At 40.6% G+C, this 24609-nt stretch overlaps 1 protein-coding gene across 5 annotated transcripts in view; it reads left to right on the top strand.

Moving 5' to 3' along the window:
* The window catches only part of Lsm14a (LSM14A mRNA processing body assembly factor), a 49230-nt gene extending 25194 nt beyond the window's left edge, over window positions 1–24036 (top strand). The window contains exons 4-11 of one of the 5 annotated variants that reach the window (XM_041653518.1): window positions 5711–5833; window positions 10061–10237; window positions 10507–10572; window positions 15999–16181; window positions 16288–16456; window positions 18173–18404; window positions 20522–20578; window positions 22731–24036. In XM_041653518.1, the coding sequence (XP_041509452.1) occupies window positions 5711–5833; window positions 10061–10237; window positions 10507–10572; window positions 15999–16181; window positions 16288–16456; window positions 18173–18404; window positions 20522–20545 (974 nt within the window). In that variant the 3' untranslated portion in view covers window positions 20546–20578; window positions 22731–24036. Of the gene's footprint in view, window positions 1–5710; window positions 5834–10060; window positions 10238–10506; window positions 10573–15998; window positions 16182–16284; window positions 16457–18172; window positions 18405–20521; window positions 20579–22730 lie in introns of all 5 variants that reach the window. The other 4 variants (XM_041653516.1, XM_041653519.1, XM_041653517.1 and 1 more) reach the window with 4 other exon arrangements.
* Window positions 24037–24609: the final 573 nt, after the last annotated feature.

Below are 24609 nucleotides of genomic sequence, written 5' to 3'. Positions count from 1 at the left end.
TAACAAACATTTATAAACAATATTTGGGTGTAGTGCGGAGCAGCAGGCCGCTTCCTGCCACCCGGCTCCTGCACCTGCTAGCTTTACCTGAAATAATTACATGGAAACTGTATTCTTTGAAACACGAATGGCCCATTAGTTTCAGCATTTTGCTGGTTAACTCTCACATCTTGATTAATCCATTTCTATTAATCTGTGTAGCACCACGAGGTGGTGTCTTACTGGAAAGGATCTTAACCTGCATCTATCTTGGAGAGGAGAGCTATAGCGTCTGCGACTCACTTCCCTTCTTCCCAGCATTCTGTTTGGTCTACTCCACCTATCTAAATTCTGCCCTATCAGGCCAAGCAGTTTTGTTTATTAATTAACCAATGAAAGCAACAGATAGAAAGAAAACGCTACCACATCAATTTGGGAATTTGGGCATAGTTTTCTCCAAACTGCTTCCTGCTTTTTGTTGGGCGAAGTAATTTTTTAGGGGTGTTCGTGGTGACGTGCTTTTGGGGGGGAGGTCTTGGTCCATCAAACCACATTAGTCTAGAATTAATCCACAAGTTCTCATCTTTGGAAACAAAAGCAGAACCACTTTTCCAAAGCAGCATATCCTTAGACTCAAATTCTGAAGTCCATAAGGATCTGAGTTCAGATCCTCATTACTTACATAAAAGTTGAGCACAGCTATTGAGATGGGTAGAGAGGCCAGGGCCAGAGATGAATGAATCTCTGAAGCACAGTGGCCAGCCAATCTAGATGAATGGTGAACTCCAGGATCAGGGAGAGACCCTGTCTCAAAAAAGATGAGGCACAACTAAGGAATACACCCATTGTTGACCTTTGGCCTCAATGCACACTTGTATACACATGTACAAGTGTCTTATACACACACATACATACTAAAAACAAAAGCAAAACAAAGCAAGCTAGGAGTGGTAAGCACCCACCTTTGATCCCAGCAGGCCGATTTCTGAATTCAAAGTCAGTCTAGTCTACAAAGCCAGTTCCCAGACAGCCAGAGCAACATAGAGGAACCTTGTTCCCAAAAAAATAAATACAAATATCCCAAAAACATGTGAAAGGGTGCTTTGCTCTTGCTTACGATAAAGTAATGATACCAAGCAAGAGTTTTGGGATGCAGCTCAGTTGATAGAGTGCTTACATAGCATGCAAGAGTCCCTTAGTTTGATGCTAACACCACAGTTAACTGGATGTGGAGGCCATACTTCTGTTCCCAGCACTGAGGTGGAGGCAGATGGTCTAAATACATGTGATTGATTTATTTTTAAATTTATTTATTTATATATTGTGTTTGTATGTGTGCGCGCGTGCCTGCCTGACTGCCTACATGGGCACATTTATGCAGGAGCCCGTGGCATCATGACAAGTATATGCTCTGGGACTGTTGGTGCAGGGAACCTAGGACCTCTGCATGAGCCATATGTGCTCTTAACTGCGCTGCTCAACTATATCTCTAACCCGGAGGCAGATGTGAAATGTTTGAGGCTAGCTTTGAATAAATGAGACCCTGCCTCCAAAAATAAATAAATCACACTGAGATACCCTCTTACACTGAAAATATAATATACTAGGTAAGCACTGTCTTGTAAGCTGATGCTGAAATCATCTTTGCAAGATTGTTTATACAGAAATGAAAATTATTGCCCCTAATTTGTAGATCCTTTAAAAAAAATTAAGATATTGCAGATAAGTAAAGTATCAAAACAGTATGTCTATATTGTTATTAAAGAGTGGACAATAGGCATGTATTGCTAGGGCAGAAAAGGGAGTTCTAGAAGTGTGAGTATTAAAAACTAACCAGCAGCCCTACAGCCTCATACTTTTAGGACAAGCACTATATAATTAAGCTACATTCCCAGTCTCTAACTGCCCATTTTAATTAATTGTACAGCAGAGGTTAAAATAAAGAACATGGGCATAATTAGATCCCCTCCTCCCATTGTTTACCCCAGGTGATGATTTCAACAGGAATAATTTAAGATAGGTTTGCTGGTATGTCGTGGTGTGCTGAAGTTCAATACTCTTAGAATGGCAGAATATTGACTCAATGGACAGATGCTTGCATGTTAACCACCTGACATGGGTGCTGGGAACTGAATTCAGGTCCTCTACAAGAATACTGTGTACTTCTAACTGCTGAGCCATCTCTCCAGTCCCCTGTATAGATTAATTTTTAATTACTAAGAATAGAACAAAAGGCACCAAAACAATGAAAAAGAACTATCATACATACTAATAACACGTAAAGGTCATATCTTCATAATGATACAGGGGTCAGTTAATTCAAATGTGAATGAACATGGTGGCACACACCTTTGATCCCAGTGCCTGGAAGGCAAAGGCAGACGAATACCTGTCTATTGTGTGATATTTTACTCTTTTGGCTTTTGCGGGGTACCAGCCACGCTGCTCCCAAGTAAATCACACACACGGAGGCTTATTGTTATTTATGAAAGCCCGGCCTTAGCTTGGCTTGTTTCTTGCCAGCTTTTTTTTTTTTAATATTTTATTTATTTATTTATTTATTATGTATACAATATTCTGTCTGTGTGTATGCCTGCAGGCCAGAAGAGGGCACCAGACCTCTTTACAGATGGTTGTGAGCCACCATGTGGTTGCCGTGAATTGAACTCAGGACCTCTGGAAGAGCAGGCAATGCTCTTAACCACTGAGCCATCTCTCTAGCCCTTGCCAGCTTTTCTTAAATTATCCCAACTACCTTTTTGCCTCTGGGCTTTTATCTTTCTCTATTTCTGTATACCTTTCCTTCCCTCTTACTCCTTACTCTTACTTCTAGGCGATTGGCCCCTGATGTCCTCCTCTCCTTGTTCTCTTGCTCCTTTTCCTCATTTCTCCTATTTATACTCTGTCTGCCAGCCCCGCCTATCCTTGCTCCTGCCTTGCTATTGCTCTTTATTAGAATCGTCAGGTGTTTTAGACAGGCACAGTAACACAGCTTCACAGAGTTAAACAAATGCAACGTAAACGAAAGTCACACACACCTGAAAATAATATTCCCCAACACCTGTCTGTGAAAGAGTCTAGCTTGGTCTACATAGTGATTTCTAGGACAGCCTGTGCTACACAGTGAGACCCTGTCTCGAATGAATGAATGAATAAGTGAGTAAATAAGTAAGTAAATGCACACACTCGTGTGCGCACATACACACACACAAAATCCTAACACTTCCAGAATGTTGATTATCTGCAAGTAGAAATTGATTCTTCAGTAATCCTAATCAGGGGCCACAGACAAATCATATTTGGTATCTTCTCAAGCCACAAAAAGTGGATTTGGAATTAATAAAGATAATTTGAAAAAATACAAAATTTGAAATGGTGCAAACTGATTGATTTGTAACAGTTCAAAGATAAATCACAAAGACCGCCTGCAGAACACATTTGCTGACACCTTATATGAACAGAGTATTAAAGTATGTAACACTGCTTTAATAGTGCCAATAACACCACATACTTAGGGCTGAAAAGATGGCTCAGTGGTTAAGAGCACTAGCTGTTCATCCAGTGTTACCAAGTTCGATTTCCAGGACCACATGGCAGCTCACAATTGTCTGTAACTCCAGTTCCAGAGGACCCAATACCCTCACACAGATACACTTGTAGGCAAAACACCAATGTGCATGAAATAAAATAATTTCAACACCACATACTCGGAAGCAAAGGCTCCCTTAAAACTTCTGTGGTAGCTTTTTTCAAGGGAGAAGGGCCAAATTGCCCACATTCTCCGAGGGGTATTTGGCAATGAAGAGCTTTTAAAAGGGCTGTATTGGCATGTGGTGGGTGGAGTCGGGGTGTTGGGACAACTCCTGATAACAAAGTATTGTCTGGCCCAGAAGGTGACAACTTCTGAAGCTGAGGCAGCCTTGCTCTGCAGAGAGAACCACGAGCTGCTGAGACACTAAAGCTCCACAGGAGCGCCTATGGGTGGAGTCAGAACCTTATAGAAGCAGCTCTTCTGCTTTGAGTCACAGGTTAAACATTCACGTCAAAGTCCCATCGGTCTTTTTAAAACAGAAGTTTGAGGTTTATATCACCCAACTTCAAGACTTACAAAGATACCATAATTAGAGCTATGAATTATTGGCATAAGGCGAGACAAATATGGGCAAGTGAAAGACAGAAGTAGATCCACCCAAATACTGATTTTTTTTTTCCCATAAAGATTCTTGTATAGCTCAGTGGAAAGAAAACCACCATTTTAAAAGACACCATTTTAAAAAATAGTGTTGCAACAGCTGAAAATCTCCATAAATAATGCAAACCTTGATTGGCCCTTTTTTAGGCCTTGAATAAAAAGTGGTTTGGAGGCCGTCATGGTTCATGCCTATTAATTACCCTGTGTACTGGGTGGTTTTATGTGTCAAATTGACACCAGCTAGAGTAATCAGAGGAAGGAGCTTCAGCTGAGGAAATAAATGCCTTTTCAAGATCCAGCTCTAAGGCATTTTCTGAATTAGTGAGCAATGGGGGAGGGTCCAGCCCATGGTGGGTGGTGCCATCCCTGGGCTTCTGGTCCAGCTCACAACTATCCATAACTGCAAGATATACATTAGATAGATAGATGGAGGGATGGATGGATACATACAGATGTGAATCAGTAGCAGAACTGGGTCACGATGAGAAGAGTAGAAGGTACAGAGTTTGCTACAATTGAATTGACACTCCAGCAGGCAGCAAGCAAGGGGATAAGAGTACACACCCTCGGGGTAGCTTATGTTTGTCTGGCCTCAGAACAAGAGCAGGATCTTTAAAAATGCTTGCTGTGTTCCCAGAGTGTGTGGGGGTGATGTTCCATCTCTTCCAGAGCTGGCCAGAGTGGAAGCCTCCCTGGAATGTGCCTTGGAGGGAGGGTGAGAGACACTACTGCATTCTGGTGGCCCATTTTAAGGGTTTGGAAGAGTAGAACTCATCAGATCAGGAGGAGTCTGGGGAGCAGCAAAGTGTCTTAAACACCATGGCTGAAGTAGTTAGAAATAGTTGAAAGAACTGGAGTGCCCCCTCGAAATGAGCAGATTGCATTTTAAGAGCGATTTACAGATTACACAGGTTCAAATATGCAAAGTGATGTGAGAAGAGGGACAGGTAATGAGGGCTTTATAAACTGAGGTAATAGTTGGGGGACATTGGGAACCATTAAAAGGTTCTCAAATACTATAGCAGTGTAAATATATTAAGAGCTTATTCTGACTACCATCATAGAGGTATACAAATGAGAGGTGAGGTAGGGATTGTTGAAATACAGGGACAACCTTCCTGGATAGAATATTAAAAGAGTGCCATATATAAAGCCTCAACCACTCATCTTAGAGAAGATTCGTGGAACAAGTATGGCAGAGAACTGGGTCCTTTCTAGTCATTTTGTTACTCATAATTCTCACTCTTTTGTAGCTGCTTTGGGCAAAAGGCAACACCATAGTTCTTCAGAGTAGAAAGCGTTACAGACCAAGTCTGTTGTCTACTGCCATTAATGGTGGAAAGCTCTAGCAGAAGAATCTGTGATTTATCTTACAGAAATAATTGAAATTAATGTCAGTGTCTACGGTATTGTTTCTGCTGTTCACTATCTAATTGTGTCTCTATTTTTGCAACATGTTTTTTTATAAGTATGGGTTGGATACCCAGACAATCGGTAAAATGATGATTTCTTTTGTTTGCTTGTTTTAATCTTTTCAAGCTGGAAACTCCTTGACATCCTTTGGAACAGAAACATCAAATAGCAGTACCTTATCCCAGAGCAGCACAGTTGGTTCTGCCTTCACACAAGATACAAGATCTGTAAAACCACAGCTAGCCCAAGGTAAGCTGTTCTGCCTATCAAGTACTTGGATTCTAAACTTCCCTAGCAGTTTTTGCTTTGTTCTGATGGTTTATGAGCAGTATGTATCATTGGTGCTTGGCTCTTTAAATTCTGTTTTCAAGACAGAACTTTTGCTCCTTTATCTTAGGCTAATTCAGTATATTCTTGCCTTCACCTTCTGAGTGCTGGGGTTACAGGTGTGTGCCAATATAACTTCACTAGTTTGGAAGTTTTTTTTCCTGGTTACTCTATTGTAATAAAGTTTTGCTTAATGGCTTCTACTATTTATTTGTACTTTTTAAACTTTCTACACATTGGAATTGAAATAACAAGCATTCTGTGTTTAATTAACATTTGTTTTCAAAGTTTATCAGATTCGTCCTAGACTCACAACTGAATGTTGAACTATGCTAGGTGAATTTGAAAACCCATCCAGAGAAATGTACTGCGGATGTGCATGCTATTGAGTCTCTCCTAAGACCATACAGATACGGGACCTTCGGTCTCTGGATCACCACAAAGACCCATTTTGTAGTGCTTCTGAAAATATAGGCCATAAGCGAGATCTGGAATATTAGAAGCCCTGGAACCTGGAGATTAACTTTTTAGTAAGCTGAAGGGATCCTGTTGTCATTTTTGAAAAAATTCTGTTCTTCGAGATAGTCTTGTAATCTTTAATCACACAGTCCTGTGTCTGCTGTGTCCACTGCTGCAGTCAGTGTGATGGGTTGTTGCTTTACTTTTTCAGTAGTGCAGTGTAGATTTCACTTCACAAAGGTTGAACAGTCACAGGGCAAAGCTGGTAAAGATCAAATCGTGCCAGTACTAATAAGCATAATCCTGTATGTTTTGTTCTTCAAGGCACAAGCCTTAAAGTAATTGTAGCCAGCATTGCTTGTGCTGGCTAACATAGTGAGTATGAAGTTGGCTCCAGTGAAGAGGACTTAATTAAAATTAGTCTTGCTAAGGACCTGAGATGAGTTCCCAGTACCCTCATGGGACAGCTTAGACTTGACCATGACTCCAGCGGGATCTAAGCTGATAACCTCTAGCTTCCTTGGGAACTGAAAGATACCCCACACTCAAGCATTATTAAACACAAAATTTTAAATATATAGATGTGTATTAAATTTTAAAGATTTTTCTGTAAATGACTTGGAAATAGAAGCATAAAGAATAAAACAAAACTATAATCTTGCTACCCACAAGTGGCGATATTTACATTTTGTTATGTTTTTTCAGACTTTTTAAAACTAATATAAATGTATTTTTATCTTTGTTTTGCTATATTTTATGTTAGAGCTCTTACTGAAAAATAATAAGCCTTAATTTCCTTGATTATAAAATGAGACTTTGGGGCTGAACAGATGGCTCAGAGGTTAAGAGCACTGGTTGCTCTTCCAGAGGTTTTGAGTTCAGTTCCCAGCAATCACATGATGACTCACAACTGTCAGTAATAAGATCTGGTGCTCTCTTCTGGTATGCCTGTATACATATAAAATAAATAAATTTTTTATTTAAAAAAAAAGTAAGAAAGAAAGAATGATAAATAAATAGGATTGGAGAGGTGGCTCAGGGTTTAAGAGCACTACTGCTTTTTCCAGAGGACCCAGGTTTGTTTCTCAACATCCATGTGAAGGCTCATAATCATGTGTAACGCCAATCTCAGAAGATCCAACTTCCTCTTCATTGTGGAGGCTGCGCATGCATGGTACACGTGCAGGCAAAGCATCATATACATTAAAAAAAAACAAATTGTAAAAAATAGATGTTGCCGGGCGGTGGTGGCGCACGCCTTTAATCCCGGCACTCGGGAGGCAGAGGCAGGCGGATCTCTGTGAGTTCGAGGCCAGCCTGGTCTACAAGAGCTAGTTCCAGGACAGGAACCAAAAGCTACAGAGAAACCCTGTCTCTAAAAATCAAAAAAAAAAAAATAGATGTTAAAATACACCTGGACATATAGCAGAACATACTTGAAAAATAACAAATTTACCTACTTGGTATAATAAAACTATAAGAGTAAATTTTTAGAGATGAATAAAACAGTATACAATGTTGGAAACAGCCCCACCATTAATACAAAATGTAATTTCTGGTGGTATAGTTTAGTAGTAGAACACTCCCTAGCTGTGTGTTATGATCTGGGTTCGATCCTCTGCACAACAGGTATAGGGAAAGGAGTGGGATTACGTAGATGATTAAGATTTCTAGATTAAATTATAGTAGAAAAGGGCTGATTATTCCCATAAGGGTTGTTGGTGTCTGGTAGTTTAAGAAAAGTAAGATTGGATTCCTTACCTCATACTGAAGACTTGAAAACAGAAGTATTTTTATTAAATTTTGATGTGAATATTTGTATAAATCCACGGCACAGAAAGCCTAAGAATTCACTTAAATTTTACCAACTAAAATGTTTGGATTTCAGGGGCTGGACAGGTGACTCAGCAAGAGCTTGTGCTGCTCTTGCAAAGGATGTGTATCAGACAACTCAGCCCCACGGGAAACTCCTGCCCCAGGAGTTTCTTCTTAAGCAACCATATTCAGGTGCACAGACAAACACATACACAGAACAAAAATAAAATCTTTTTAAAAGAAAATAATAAAGCTGGTCGTGGTAATAAACACCTTTAATCCCAGCACTTTGGAGGCAGAGGCTTATGGATCTCTGTTCCAGGCCAGCCAAGGCTACACAGTGAAACACTGTCTCAAAAAAAAAAAAAAAAAAAAAAAAAAAAACTAAATAGTAGGAGGCTGGAGAGATGGCTCAGAGGTTAAGAACACTGCCGCCTGATGTTCCAGAGGTCCTGAGTTCAATTCCCAGCAACCACATGGTGGCTCACAACCATCTGTAATGAGATCTGGTGCCCTCTTCTGGCCTGCAAGTATACATGCAAGCAGAACACTGTATATGTAATAAATAAACATATTTTTTAAAAAAACTAAATTTCTGAATTTTGCATAAATACATGGAATTTTCTTTTAACTCTATGATAACAATGTAATGGTCACTCAAACACTCAAAAATGTTGTTTTGATTTTGCTGAAATCATTTCTGGTTTTATTCCTAATCATATACTCTACATTTCCTATTTGTAGCAAAATCAACACCGTGATTAATAAGTTGTTAGTAAAAAGGAAATTTAATATACAGCCAGTGAGCCAGTGACTCACTCTGTGTGTCTCCCTTTGTTTTTATTTCTGTACTGATGATTTCTGAGTTGTAGGCTTTCTTCTCAGAAAAGCAATGATAGGGGCTAGAGAGATGACTCAGAGGTTTAGAGCACTGGCTGCTCTTCGAGAGGTCCTGAGTTCAATTCCCAGCAACCACATTGTGGTTCACAACTGTCTCTAATGAGATCTGGTGCCCTCTTCTGGTGTGCAGGCATACATGCAGGTAGAACACTATATACATAATTAATAAGTCAAACCCCTGACAAATAGAGACAAGGCAGGAGAGTTTCTGTATGACTTTGGGAATGATTGTGACTGTTCTGGAGTTCTCAGAAGAGTTTGTTTTTGCTGTCTTTTAAATTCTGACATTTAATTACCCAAACAGGTAAGGCTTGTAAGAACCATCTGCCTGCCGTGCTTTATTGTTCTGTATATTCTTAGAGCAGAACTCCATGCTTTAGTCATTTACATAGGTATTCATACCTGGAATCCTACCACTTGGGTGATGGAGGCAGGAGGATCAGGAGCTGAAGGCCAGCCTGAACTATATGAAATTGTCTCAAAAAAAAAATCTGAATGTGTCAATATAATCCTGTGATTAGGAAAGCCTCCATTTGACATGCCTACAGCGTGATATTTGCATCCCAGCACCCAGGAGGCAGAGCCAGGTGGATGTGAGTCTCTGAGTTTGAGACCACTCTGGTCTATGGAGTGAGTACCAGGACGGCTAGGACTGTTACAAAGAGAAACCCTGTCTTAAAAAAACAAAGAAAGAAGAAGAACAAAGAAAGAAACACGGATAAATTCATGGCAGTGATGTTGTTACTGTATTTTTTGTGGATTTTTTTTGTTTGTTTGTTTTTGTTTTTTTTTCGTTGGCTGAATAATCAGCCCACTAAAGATAAGTAGATTTAAGCACTGGTCTAATAAAATTAATTCAGTTTTATGCTGAGGATTTGAGTTAGCAGAATAAAATTCTAGACTTATTTTTAAAGGGTCTAGATGGTTTTGAAATTCTAGGTTAGGGTAGTTTATTATCTTTTGGTTACATTTTAGGTCGATCAAGCCCTCAGTTAGACCCTTTGAGAAAAAGTCCAACCATGGAACAAGCAGTACAGACCGCCTCGGCCCACTTACCTGCTCCAGCACCTGTTGGGAGAAGGAGCCCTGTACCAACCAGGCCTTTGCCATCTACCAGCCAGAAAGCAATAGACAACCAAGAGCACAGGCGAGGTAGAGCTGAGCTGTTTACTGTTCCTGCACTGATGATCACTCTCCATCTCCTCATTTCATTAAGAGGGTTACTTTATGTGAACGACCCTAGCAGGTTTAAGCTGAACTTTATTTTAATAGTGTTCGATCTTTGAAATTTCATTCAAAGTGGTGGGAGTGTGTGGGGTTTTTTGTTTGTTTGGGGTGTCGTCATCTCCACTATAACTTTGTGGAAATTTTTGGGTATATATGCTGAATTGATTTGTCACTGTGCATGTCTCTTTCTATAGCTGAAGTACACAAAGTCCCAAGGCCAGAAAATGAGCAGCTCAGGAATGATAGCAAGAGGCAAATAGGTAAGTTACCTGGCTCTAGCTGGTTTGGGTTTATTTGATTGGAGGGGTTTTGTGCTTGCTTGCTTGCTTGCTTGCTTGGCTGGTTGTAACAGGTCCTCGCTGTATATCCCTGACTGTCTTGGAACTCTACATCCCAAGTGCTGGGATTAAAGGCATGTGCCACCACACCTAGCAGCTACCTGGATCTGAAGGCCGTGTGCTGTGGATCTCAATGGGGGAAAGCATTTCAAAGAAATGCATAGTTGCTATAAGAAAAAAGGTGGGAATTGTTGACTACAGAGGACTGACCCCAAGGCAGTGGCTTGTTGTGAGTCTGCACATGGGGCAGACTGTTGCTGACCTCCATAAAAAGACAGACCAGAAGGTGAATATCAGAAGTAGGTGACATCTTAGGAAGATGTAGTTTGGTTAATTGCATTCTGCCGATATCTGTTTCCTAGTTTTGCTAGTACACAGTTGGGAAGGAAGCTGGAAAATGGACTTTTAATACCACATTGCACTTTTTTTATTTTCTTATGTCTATATTTAATTTTTCTGAAGTACTATTTTTCTGGAAAAGACTCTTACTTAATGATACACAGTTGCCTTTGGATTTGGGGGATTATGTACATGTTCTTGTGGATGTATATGCATGCAGGTACATAATGCATGTATATGCATATGGGGGTAGAGTTTAGAGGGTAATATTTGGTGTCTATTTGATTACTCTCCACATTATTTTGAGGGAAGCATCTCTCACTGAACCTGGAGTTCATTAAATCGACTGCTGGCTGATCGTTGAGCTCCAGGGATCCACTTATCTTCAAAACTTGAGTCTTTGTGCTTGTGTGTCAGTGGACATATGTACGGAGGTCAGAGGTTGACATCAGATCTCTTCCTCATCACTCTTCATCTTATATACTGAGGAAGGCTTTCTTACTTGAACCCTAAGCTTGCTAATTGGGCTAATTTAGCTAGTTGGCTTGCTCCAGGGATCCCCTGTGTCTGCCTTCTGAGAGCTGGGATCATAGGTGTGGGCTACCATGACCGCCCAGCATTTATGTAGGTGGCAGGCATCTGGACTGCAGCCCTCACGGTTGTATAGCAGGGGAATGTTACCCTCAGCAATCCTCAGCCCATTGAATTGTTTTTTAAGTGTATATTGAGTGTTTGCCTGCATGTATGTATATGTGTATGATTGCCAAGTGTGTACCTGGGTGCCCACAGAGGTCAGAAGAGGGCATCAGATCACTTGAAGCTGGAGTTACAGACAGCTGTGGACTGCCATGTGGGTGATGGGAATCCTAGGTCCTCTGGAAGATTAGCCAGTGCTCTTTACCTCTGAGCAATTTCCAGTCCCCAAAACAAAATTTTCTTTTTAAGGTTTATTTATTATGTATACAGTGTTCTGCCTGCATTGTATGCCCGCAGGCCAGAAGAGAGCACCAGATCTGTGGAATTGAACACAGGTCTTGGGAAGTGCAGCCAATTCTCTTAACCTCTGAACCGTTTCTCCAGCCCCCTTCTTCCTTTTTTGTATTTAAGGCACCAGCAAGATGGCTGACTCTTTAGATAAAGGTGCTTGCTGCTAAATCTGATTAAATTAATGCTTTTTAAAAAGTATTTAAATATCCAGAGTTTGTGTGTTTGTTTTGTTGTTGTTGTTTAAGACAGTGTCATGCAGCCCAAGCTAGTCTGGAAATTACTGAATAATCAGGGATGGTCTCCAACTCCTGATTCTGCCTCCCAAGTGCTGGCATTGTAGGCATGTGCCAACAGATTTAGCCCAAAGATTTTTGCTTTTTTTTTTTTTTTAAATTTGTTTTGTGTGAATGAGTATTTTGCCTGTAAGTATATCTCACATGCTTGTCGGATCCCCTGAAACTGGAGTTACATATAGTTGTGAGTCACCTAATCTGGGTCCTGGGAACCAAACCTGGGTTACCTCCTAAAAGCAATGAGTGCTCTAAACCCCTGAGCTAGTTCCAGGACAGACCAAAGCTACAGAGAAACCCTGTCTTGAAAAACAAAAACAAACAAAACCAGGATAAACATGGAACTAGCTCTTGTAGACCAGGCTGGCCTCACAGAGATCCGCCGGCCTCTGCCTCCCGCATCCTGGGATTAAAGGCGTGCACCCAAAAAGAGGAACATGGGATGTACTCACTCATATTTGGTTTCTAGCCATAAATAAAGGACATTGAGCTTATAATTCATGTTCCTAGAGAAGGTGAATCCAAAAGCAAAACACATAGGCATCCTCATGAATATTAACCTTCATCAGGCGATGAAAGGAGACAGAGACAGAGACCCACATGGGAGCACCTGACAGAAATCTCAAGGTCCAAATCAGGAGCAGAAGGAGACGGAGCACGAGCAAGGAACTCAGGACCACGAGGGGTGCACCCACACACTGAGACAATGGGGATGTTCTATCGGGAACTCACCAAGGCCAGCTGGCCTAGGTCTGAAAAAGCATGGGATAAATCCGGACTAGCTGAACATAGCGGACAATGAGGAATACTGAGAACTCAAGAACAATGGCAATGGGTTTTTGATCCTACTGCACATACTGGCTTTGTGGGAACTAGGCAGTTTGGATGCTCACCTTACTAGACCTGGATAGAGGTGGGCGGTCCTTGGGCTTCCCACAGGTCAGGGAACCCTGATTGCTCTTCGAGCAGATGAGGGAGGGGGACTTGATCGGGGGAGGAGGAGGGAAATGGGAAGCGGTTGCGGGGAGGAGGCAGAAATCCTTAATAAATAAATAAATTTAAAAAAAAAAGAAGCACATACATATGAAACAACAAAAAAAAATAAAAAAATAAAGGCGTGCACCACCACCGCCTGGCTTCTGAGCTGTCTTTTTAAATGAAGCACTGTATAAGAACTTTTCATTTTCTTTTGTGGTTATTGATTTAATGAGGTTTTACATTTTTTTGGCAATATTTAATATTTAAAAAGCATGTTTTTGTTCATTTCCAGTTTATTAATGGAAAATAAAAGCTAAAACTGTTTCAAGTTAAAGCATAGTAGTAGCATATAATCACCTTAATTTAGATGGCGATTAGGAAGTAATCTTTGTATTTATTGTTAGGCATCTCAGTGTGCTGTTTTTAAGTGTATGAGCACACATTTCACTTCTACTTGTTTGGGGTGCTCTCTCTGTGGCCTGGGCTGGCCTAGACCCCCTGGACTGAAGAGATCCTCCTCCTTCATCTCCTGGGTAGTGGCTTACTGCTTTTTGTGTGGATTTTTATGTTTTGTTTGTTGTGGAGTAGTTACTATATTTTAAACAGGTGAATAATCTCTTAGAATAATTACCATATTTTATCATGCAAAGTTATGTAAGAAGCTGTAGAAATGCCTCAGCGGTCAAGAGTGCTTGCTGCTCTTGCAGGGAAATGTCTGTTTCCTAGCACTAAAGCTGGCATCTCCTGCACCCCTTTCTGACTCTGCAGGCATGTGCATACACACATATATATATACACGTAGTCTTTTCATAAATCTTTTAATAATACTTTGTTAATAATAAGTAAATTTATCTTAAACTCACCATCTGTGTTGGAGATAACTCTCAATGGTAGAATGCTTGCCTAGTGTCCAGAATGCCTTAGAGCCAGTCTCTATTATCACAAAAATAAACAGAAGATAACTAAAAAGCTTCACTACCCTCATCCACCACTAAGGGTCACTAACAGAACAGTATTCTTACAGGTTCTCCTTGGATTTTACATTCTTTATGCGGAATTTTAAGGTGAATCATGCTGTTTCCTGGAGTGGAACTGAGTTGCTTTTAATAATAAAATTGAATGTGTTAAAAGACCTGCTTATCTATACTTAATGGTCTGGATCTGTTGCTTATGGTTGTTTTTTCTCAAACTCGGTTTGCTATTCCTTAGCAAACAGTGAGCACAGCCCTGTTACCTTGTAGTCACTTCTGATTCTTGTCAGTATGTTACGCAGTTCATAGAACTATTCAGTTTGTACTTCATTGACTTCATCGTACTCTGGGTTGTATTTTTTTTTTTAAGTTAAACTCACACTAAGTACTATTCCATATTCTATTTTTAACTTAGTCACACATGTACTGGTTGTTTGGGTTCCCAAGTTTTCACTATGAATTATTCTACTTTGTATTACTTTATCACATCTCAGTGACTGACTGAGATCCTGTGGTGGTGTTGTAGAAAGAGAATACATAGATCTGGAAGACTTGAATAAATGGAGCTGCTTAGAGGAAACAGTGAAAGCAGGAAGTGCTTGGAACCAGTAAGGACTGGTGCTTCTCTTGTCTGTTGTTTATCTGAATTGTGAGAAAAGCATCTTTTCCTGCAGTTTGTGCTAATTAGTGTTCACTTATGCTCTTATGTACTTCTTATTTCCTGTTTTCCTTTTCACAAAGGACCTGACACTTTGGGTATGGGGTACATGGCAGAAGGAACAGAATTCCTAGAGACTATGTTTATATAGTGAAGAAGGCTCCAGATCTGTTAATTATACATCTCTTTGTTATGGTCTTCATAGACATAACTGTATAAAAATTACATTAAAAACTTTTATTTCTATTTTTTAATATACATACTAACTTAGCAACTTTCTCTCTTTGGGGGGAGGGATTTGAAACGGGGGGTTCTCTATAGCTTTGTAGCCTTTCTGGAACTAGCTCTGTAGACCAAGCTGGCCTCAAACTCACAGAGATCCACCTCTCTCTGCCTCCCGAATGCTGGGATTAAAGGTGTGTGCCACTAGCAACTTAATTCTTTTTGGTATCTTTTTGACATTAGTTTGTTTGTTTGTTTTTCTCTGTGTATATGGGCATGTGTATGCTGCAGTGCACCCATAGAGATCAAAGGACGACTTGCAGGAGTTGTTTTTGTTTGTTTGTTGTATTTGTTTATTTCTGTATATGTGCCATTGTTCAGGTGTGTCACAGTACAGATGTGGAGGTCAGGATAACTTGTGGAATTCAGTTCTCTCTTAGCATCATATGGGTCCCAGGGATTGTACACAGGTCATCAGTCAGGCTTGACAGCAAGCTCCTTTACTCATTGAGTCGTCTCTCCAGCCCCAATTTCAGGGGGGATTGTTGTTATTTTAAGATTTTTTTTAATATGGGTATGCATGCTTTAATTGCATGTATGTCTGTGTACATGTGTGCCTAGTACCTGCTGAGATCAGAAGAAGGCATAAGTCACTCCCTGGAACTAGAGTTTTGAATGGTTGTAAACCACCATGTGAATGCTGAGAACTAAACACTGATTCTCTGCAAGAGGAGCCAGTGTTTTTAATCATTAAACCATCTCTCCACTCCACCCCCCATTTCTCATTTATATAAAAACACATACAGAGACCTTTATATTGTAGATCGTTTCATACAAAGACTGCAGTACTGTCCTAAAGCAGCTGCTACATGCTGAATATTTGTTATATTCTTTCTTGCGTAGTTCCAGGTGTTCCTTCTGTTCCAAGGAGAGGACGTGGGGGCCATCGAGGTGGCAGGGGAAGATTTGGTATTCGTCGAGATGGTCCAATGAAATTTGAGAAAGACTTTGACTTTGAAAGTGCAAATGCACAATTTAACAAGGAGGAAATCGACAGAGAGTTTCATAATAAACTTAAATTAAAAGGTAAGTTTTTATTTTTTTTAATCAGAAAATAATTATTATCTTTGAGGTGAAGATGTTTTGCAGCTTGGATGTTGAGAATCTTAACTTACATGTTTTTCATTAGAAGATAAACTTGAGAAACAAGAGAAACCTGTAAATGGTGAAGATAAAGGAGACTCTGGAGTTGACACACAGAACAGTGAAGGAAATGCTGATGAAGAAGATCCTCTTGGTCCCAACTGCTACTACGACAAAACTAAGTCCTTCTTTGACAACATTTCCTGTGATGATAATAGGTACAGTCTTTTCATGTGCTCTCGGGGCATTGACATGTAAAATATTTATGACTTCTATGAATTTATAAGATTTACTATTTTTATTTTATGCGTTATAGTGGTATTTTGCCTGCATGTGTGTCTTGTCTGTATCATCATGTGCATGCAGTGCCCACAGGCCAGAAGAGGGCAACAGATTCCTTGGAATTGGAGTTGGAGAAGGTTGTGAGACGCTATGGGAGCTTAGGGTTGAACCTAGGTCTTCTAGAAGAGTAACCAGTGCTCTTAACTATTGAACCAACTTTCTAGCCCCCCACAATTGATTTTTGTAATGATTTTTTTCTTTTCCTAAAAGAAATTTCTGTTGATAAGGTTTTTTTTGGGGGGGGGGGTGTTGTTTGATTGTTTGTTTGCGTGCATACATTCTATAGAGTAGATGTGGTAGCCAGAGGACAATTTAAGGGAAATCAGTTCTTTCCTCTTAGCATGTTTTTTTCCAGGAATGGAACCCAAATGTCAAACTTGCTGGCAAGCACCTTTATCAGCTGAGCCATCTCACCAGCCCAAAAGTTTTAAAATGATATTTTTTCTAAAACAGTAAAGGTTGAGGATGTAGCTCAGTAGAGGAATACTTTCCTAGCATATGCGAGGCCCTAGGCTTTATCCTAGTAACACAAAAGGAAAAAGAGGCACACGCACAAAACTGCAAATAATTTTAAATAGTAAAAATAAATAAACACATAAAGGGACCAGGAATAGTGACACACACTTTTAATTGGGAGGCAGAGTAGGTGGATCTCTGTGAGTTCGAGGCCAGCCTGGTCTACAGAGTGAGTTCTGGACAGGCCTTACAGCACTACAGAAAAACCCCTCCTCAAAAAACCAAGAAGAAAGAAAAATAATCATGGACTTTAACCTATAATCCCAGCACTTGGGTAGGAGGTGGAGTCAGGAGGATGAGGGTTCAGAGCCAGTTTATGGGAGATCTGTCTTGAAAAGAACAGCTTGTACTTTTGTAAGGATTTAGTTACATTTAGATACTAGTTAAAACAGAAGCATTAGTATAGCATATAAACCTTTCCTTTGTGTTACCCTGTCTGCATTGTAATTCAAATGAAACCAAACCCAGATGGAAAATGTTTCTTCAGAATTGACTCATACAATACAGTCTGTCATATTAGAGGTCCAGAGCCCAGCACAGTGAGTGAAGGGCTACAGAAGCCATACTGTCCACATCACATCACCTTTGTCCTGACTGCAGCTTGGTGCAGTTTAAGCATGGATAGGGAGTCTGATAGGCCCAACGTCTACTGTAACCACACAAGCTCTTGCTGGATTAATTGCATCAGGTCCAATTAGGAGCTAGGATACCGAGGGCCTCCATCTCCTAGCTTCTCTAAGACAAGACTTTCCTGCCGACTCTGTCTTCCTTTCTATGGGTCAAGTGGAATCTGCAAATTCTCTCAGTCTTAATTATCTTCATGTTAAAGGTTTTATCAGTTGTATTTATAAGAAACTAGACTCTGTATCATGTGAAAACATACTACAGAAATGTATCAGGCTTGCATGCCAAGAAGGCTTGGAAGAATTTACATTAACTGCTTGTTTTGTTGTTGTTGTTGCTAATTAATTTTGAGAAATCGATTAAATTTATCCAGAATTGGGGCTACATAGACTTGCTGAGGGATCCACTTTTTGAGCTAACACACTAATGTCCATCTGCTCTTAATATGACAGAGATAGGAGACCAACGTGGGCTGAGGAGAGAAGGTTAAATGCTGAGACGTTTGGGATCCCGCTTCGTCCTCATCGTGGCCGTGGGGGCTACCGAGGCCGAGGGGGCCTTGGCTTCCGTGGTGGCAGGGGACGTGGCAGTGGCCGAGGAGGGACCTTCACTGCCCCTCGAGGTTTTCGTGGTGGATTCAGAGGTGGTCGTGGGGGCAGGGAGTTTGCAGATTTTGAATATAGGGTAAGTATAGCAACATGCTGTGGGATTGGCCTTCAGAACATTTTACTTGTATCTGTTTGGGCAGAATTATTTTTAAAACATCAGAATAACTTTCAATTTAACTTCTTAGAGAATATACATGATTAGAATATCTATTTTAACAAAAAAGACCATAGTTTCTTGACGAATGAATGAAAAAGAGCTCGGTTTGGTGGTACAGGCCTTTAATCCCAGCACTAGGGAAGCAAAGGCAGATGGGTCTCTGAGTTCAAGGTCAGCCTAAGAAAAAGAAAGTGCTCTTGAGTACTTCAAGGTGGCATCAGGCTAAGCAGCAGTTAGAGTGCTGCCTGTAGCCTGACTGCTCTTTCAGCCCAAGGGAGTTTAGAAGGCTGGTGATTTTTGCCTTTTTACTAGAGCTAGGAGTTCAGATTTCATGAACCAGTAAAATCTCTTAGACCCGCCCCCCCCACCCCCCCAAAAAAAAGAAAAGAAAAAGAAATACTCTGGTAGCTGCTGTGTTATGTTAGTGTTACCTTTTTTCTGTCTTTTAAAAGAAAAATTTTTAAGGGAAACACTAAGGAATACTAAAACTATACAGTTTTAAAAAATGACTATTACCTTTATTTCATATTACTAGATTTTTGCACTTTAACACTTTGCTTTAAATCTGCACATCTGAAAACGTTGGTGTTCACATAGTAGTGAGTGAGTGACAAGCACGGTGCTGCATGGTTCTCACATGCTGACTCAAACCTCGCGGCAGCTCTATTATTATCTACGTCTTACAAAGAAGACAGATAGAGAGATATTAAATAACCTGCCCAAGGTCACAGAACCAGAGAGGGATGACACTGAGTGTTGGGCCTAGCAGGTTGGCTCTTGAGTCACTGCTCTTAATATAGGTTTGTAGAGAACTCACTCGGCTCTTGTTTTCTTATTATGGCATGCTCTTGAGAGCCCTCTGGTATACTGGCATTCACCAACAGCTGGAGAAAAATTCCGTTACTCTATTGGTGTGCTTTTGTGTATAATTTATCAAGTGAAAGACGCCAGTCATTTAAGGAACTATCTTAGATTTTTGACAAGAAAAGAAAATAATAAAAGAGGAAAATTCTGTTATACAGAGATCTACTGGTAAAAGCAAAAGAGTTGCAAAGGTTTGCTGGCTTGAGTTTTGTTGTCTGATTTTTATAACTAGCTATTATTGAGGGTCTCTGTGGAAGATCAGTATTGATGGATTTGGGGCCAGGTATGTTGATTTTAATGTCTTGGATATTGTGCTGAGACTGCTCAGAATTGGCTTTAAGTCATTAGCTCCTGTTACCCAGCCGTGCAATTGCAAGACCCTTTCAGCTCAGGTTCTCACTCTATAGACTGCTCTTGCTTATCTGACTTCTTAGAGTTGCCAGCTCCCCCATACACAACTCAGTTCTTTGAGCACTGGAATAGGTATTAGTTTGGGAATGAATGTAAGCAAACTTGGTTTAACAGACAGAAGTGAAGATAGGACCATGGAGAATCAGCCAAATCTGATCCTCTCTTCCACCTCACCTTGTGAGGTAGGTGATTGACCTCTGAGGGGTATAAACTTAGTGTTAGACTGGGTTCTAGCTCCTAGCAGGACACACAGTGATTATAATTCTACCCCAGTTTTTACTAAGAATAATGGTTTACACATAAACTTTGTGTCCTGTACTGTTTTTCTTTTTGGAGAAGGGGGATATATGGAGTGGGGTATGGATGTAGTCGACTTTGAGCTCATGCTCCTGTGAAGTAGCTTCAGTCACCATGGTGGGTCACTGAGTCTTCCATTTCTTCAGAGAGGGTCCTGAGACAATGAAGAATCCGAAATGGGGGCTGGAGGTGACCCAGTGGTTAAAAGTGCTTGCTAACTTCCAGAGGACCCAAGTTTGATTGTCAGTACCCATGTCAGGCAACTCAGACCTGCCTGTAACTGCAGCCCCAGGCGGTCTTCTGATTTCCACAGCCACACACACACACACACACACTTTTTTAATTGGGGTGGGGGAGGAAGAATCTGAAATGACTCTATCTCTTTCCTCCCCTTTTATTTCTCCTCCCTCCCCTTACTCCTTCTCTCCCTCTCTTTCGCCTGTCTTTTTTTTTTACCCTTTCAGAAAACCACGGCTTTTGGACCCTAAAAGGTCTGGATTGGTCATACTGCTTTCTGAAAGGTAAAAAAAGAAAAGAAAGAAATTGGGAGGTGTGAAGGTTGGTTTGGTGGGGGACAGAAGGTTCATTTTTAGTTCATTTGTTTCCGTGCCAACTTGTACTTTGTCGTGCGTGCTTCAGCTTTTTAGTAACACTGTACAAATAATTTGGTATTGTACACTCAGGTGAAGTTAACTCTTTCAGCTAGGAATTTCTTGTCCTACTGTTGGGATGTGTATCACTAAAGATTAGGCGTTGTGCAGGGTATGGTGGTGCATGCCTTTAATCCCAGTTCTTGGGAGGCAGAGGCTGGAGGATCTCTGTGAGTTCTAGGGCAGCCTCAGCTGTTACACAGAGAAACCTTGTCTCAAACCCTCACCATCACCACCACCACAAAAAAAAAAAAAAAAAATGTGTGGCTATAAGGGGGATTAACTCCCAAGAGCCACATGGAACCCAAAACCCATGGGTGCATACGTCTCTTATCAAACAATGTTGCATTTACATAGACCCCCATCATCCTCTTACCTGTTTGTGGGGTCTAAAAATTGAACACAGGAGTTCACCCGTGTTGCTTGGGTGCTTTATGCTGGGCTTCACTGCTGGCTCCTGTTTTTCCTGCCCTGGATTACCCTAACACGGTCGAGTGATGCGACTAGTACGCAGACAGTTGTTACCCCTGCTGTGCAGGCCCTAAAGGGGAGAGGCGAGATTGCTACATGCTTTGTACCAATGCAGACACTCCTAAAACCCGAGGATGCAGAACCCAAGGACTGAGGGCGCAGACTGTGGTAGCTGCTTGTCTGAGGGTAGCAGAGGTCCTGACTGTACTATATGTAAGCTTGAGTTTAGGGTCAGTTTACTGGTTATAGTTTCTCATTTTTCCAGTCAAGTTTCGTTTTCAAGTTTATTTAAAATTTAAGAGTTGTTTGGTGTTTTTAATTTTTTTTAAATATTTATTTATTTAGTATACAAGGCTAGAAGAGGGCACCAGATCTCATTACAGATGGTTGTGAGCCACCATGTGGTTGCTGGGAATTGAACTCAGGACCTTTGGAAGAGCAGGCAATGCTCTTAACCGCTGAGCCATCTTGCCAGCCCCCATGGTGTTTTTAATTTTTAAGCTTACAAAGTTTGTTTTTTTTGTTGTTGTTGTTTTTTTTTTTTTAAGGCCTGGTCTCATGTGGCTTAAACTGGCCTTGAGCCTACTGTATAGTAGGGCTAAATGTTTCTCTTGCCTCCATCTCCATTGTGCTGTGATTAGAGGCATGTGCCAACACCACAGTTAGTTTGCATAGTGGTGGGGATAAAGCCAAGGGCTTCATGTATGGTGGGCCAGGACTCTAGGTCTAGAGAGACAGCTAACAGTTAAAGAGTGCTTGCTGCGTTTTCAGAGCTCAGGTGTGGGTCCCCTGTAGCTGCAGCCCCAGGGACCCCGTGCCCTCTCCTGAGCTCTCACGTGTGCATGCATACACAGATGATCAAAGGAAAAAGAAATATATTTGAAAGTTATTTTTAAAAAGTAGATTCCTGCTTTCTCCTAGCATGCAGGTTTAGAAAGAAATGTTATGTTACCTTCTGGATTATTATATTGCTTGGTAAAAGATGTCGAAATTTAGGAATTTAAGAAGCTTATTTCAGAAGAGTTTTATGAGTAAATAAATGAAAGTTAAACTGTTGTGTTAAATTGTTAGGGTAATCGAAGGCAGTGAGGTACCCCCATATTGCAGAGTGGCCTACCTGTCAGTCCAGCCACTGCTACAATCTCTGCTGACTGGAAAACCCACTCACTGTCAAGGGTGGGACTTAAAGCAGTGTTTCCAGAAACCAGGGAGACAGAGCTTTTTTCTGTGAAAATAAGAGAAGGGTATTTAAAGTAACCTAAATAAACTTAGGCAAACTAAGAAAAAAGTCTTATTGGTTTTTTTTTGTTGTTGTTGTTGTTGTTGTTGTTGTTGTTGTTTTTGGTTTTTCAAGACAGGGTTTCTCTAGCTTTGGAGCCTGTCTTGGCACTAGCTCTTGTAGACCAGGCTGGCCTCAAACTCACAGAGATCCACCTGCCTCTGCCTCCCGAGTGCTGGGATTAAAGGCGTGCGCCACCACCGCCCTGCGAAAAAAGTCTTACTAATGAGCCTTGGCTTAGAACATGAACTAATATTTCTTTTTCCTTTTTAGAAAGACAACAAAGTTGCTGCATAGTCTACAAACAAGTCTTTGAAAATAGGTGACTCCTAGCTCTTCCTGGTCCTGGAAAGTGGTTTCAGTCTTTGTGAAGATGAAGAAGTGAAGTTGCTGTCTGTCTGTCACCAGCACTGGGTTTATCTGTTTGTTTTTCTGCTTCATTTCAAAGCTACACTGCAGTTGCTTTGAGGCAGAAAGGCTTGACAAGAGCGTAAGTGTGTGTGGAGTAGCAGGAGGTCATGGTCCTTGCTTAGAGTCGAACTCCAGCGAGCTGAGTGGAACTGCTAAGTATTTTCTCATCACTGAAAGGATTTTCTTATCACTAATTAATTGTATTCGGTGATTACTTCGAGTTGCCTGCAGATAGGCCGTGATACTGTGTTTTGAGCCACAGAAGGTTGTGTGTGCGTGTGTGCGCGTGTGTGTATGTGTGCGTGTCTGTATCTTTTTCTTTCTTTTTGGAGATCCTATAATATGAGGTAGCTTATTTCGACACTTAATTAGGGTGCTGGATGGTAGAATTTTGTCAGTCAACTATGTACACACAGGTAAATACTGTTTCTTAGGCAAAGGTAACTTTTTTATATAGTTGTAAAATTCCATTATATTCCATTGCCAAAGAAACATTAAGAACTTTGTATAGCTGTATAAAAAGCAACTAATTTTTTAAAAAATAAACATTTAAAGTCAGCAAACATACGTGTCCTTGCAGAAGTCGGTGTGCTTAGGAGTAGGACTGTGGGTGGGTCCTTTCCCCTTGCTTTCCAGACTTAAAAGGTTTTGATTTTTTTTTTAATGTTTGGAACATAAATAAAGATTTGATAATTTTATTCCATTATCTAAAAAGGATAAATTATTCGTGCATAGTGTATGGACTTCATTTTGTAGCAAATCATTGAATTTGTCCAAATAACAGATATTTTCAGTGTATGAATGTAAATAATCATAAATGAGAATGTACCTCGCTGTATTTTCAAATAAGTAACTTTCCCCCTTTGTAAGACATTAAAACTAGGCATCAATTGACCTGTTCCTCCTGCTATGCCTGGAATTCTGTTGCAATGACACTGACTCCTGTTTTACTTCAAGAAGATGGAATTTTCAGAACCGTCTTGCACCTGTAAAACGTCACTAACACGGTCTGTGGGCCTGTGACCCACTGATGACTCCATGTACACGTTTGTTGCTAACTGTAAATTACTAATAAATCTTTTTTGATATTTAAGCTATAGTGGAAAAGATCTGGCCACTTTGTGTTTTTGATGAAGGCCATGTGGAATAAAGGGATCCAAAGATTTGACTACTTTTATCTACTTTGATTCTTGTTACTTCTCTCATTCAGTAGTGATAAAGGTATGGGAAATTGTACTGTAGGAGAGTCAGACTAAGTGTTGTTGGAGGAGCTAGCTAACCCCCAAAATAATCACACAGAGATTGTATTAATTAAATTACTGCTTGGCCCATAAGCTCTAGCCTCTTATTGGCTAACTCTCACATCTTGGTTCAACCCATGTCTAATAATCTGTATGTCACCACGAGGTCATGGCTTGGCTTACCAGAAAAAATTCAGCATGTCTGACCTGGCAGCTCCATGGGGGTTCAACTCGATCTGCTGCTTTCTTCCTCCCAGAATACAGTTCAGTCTTCTCCGCCTATCTAAGTTCTGCCCTATCACGCCAAGCAGTTTCTTTATTGTTTAACCGGTGAAAGCAACACAAATACTGAAAGACCTACACCATTTAAGGATGGTTGATTATTTTTTAATTTTATATCTTTTGTATAGCTTAACAAGGAGACGTTTTGTAATTTGGTTTCATTGTTGAGATCTGGTACTTGGCAGCCATAGTTTACTGTGTGCCTGCATGTGAAGAAC

This window comes from Microtus oregoni, unplaced genomic scaffold (assembly GCF_018167655.1).
Source record: "Microtus oregoni isolate MIOR12 unplaced genomic scaffold, Mior012 000006F_ref0000085, whole genome shotgun sequence".
NCBI classification, from domain to species: Eukaryota; Metazoa; Chordata; class Mammalia; order Rodentia; family Cricetidae; genus Microtus; species Microtus oregoni.
This window is presented reverse-complemented; position numbering and strand designations above follow the sequence as displayed.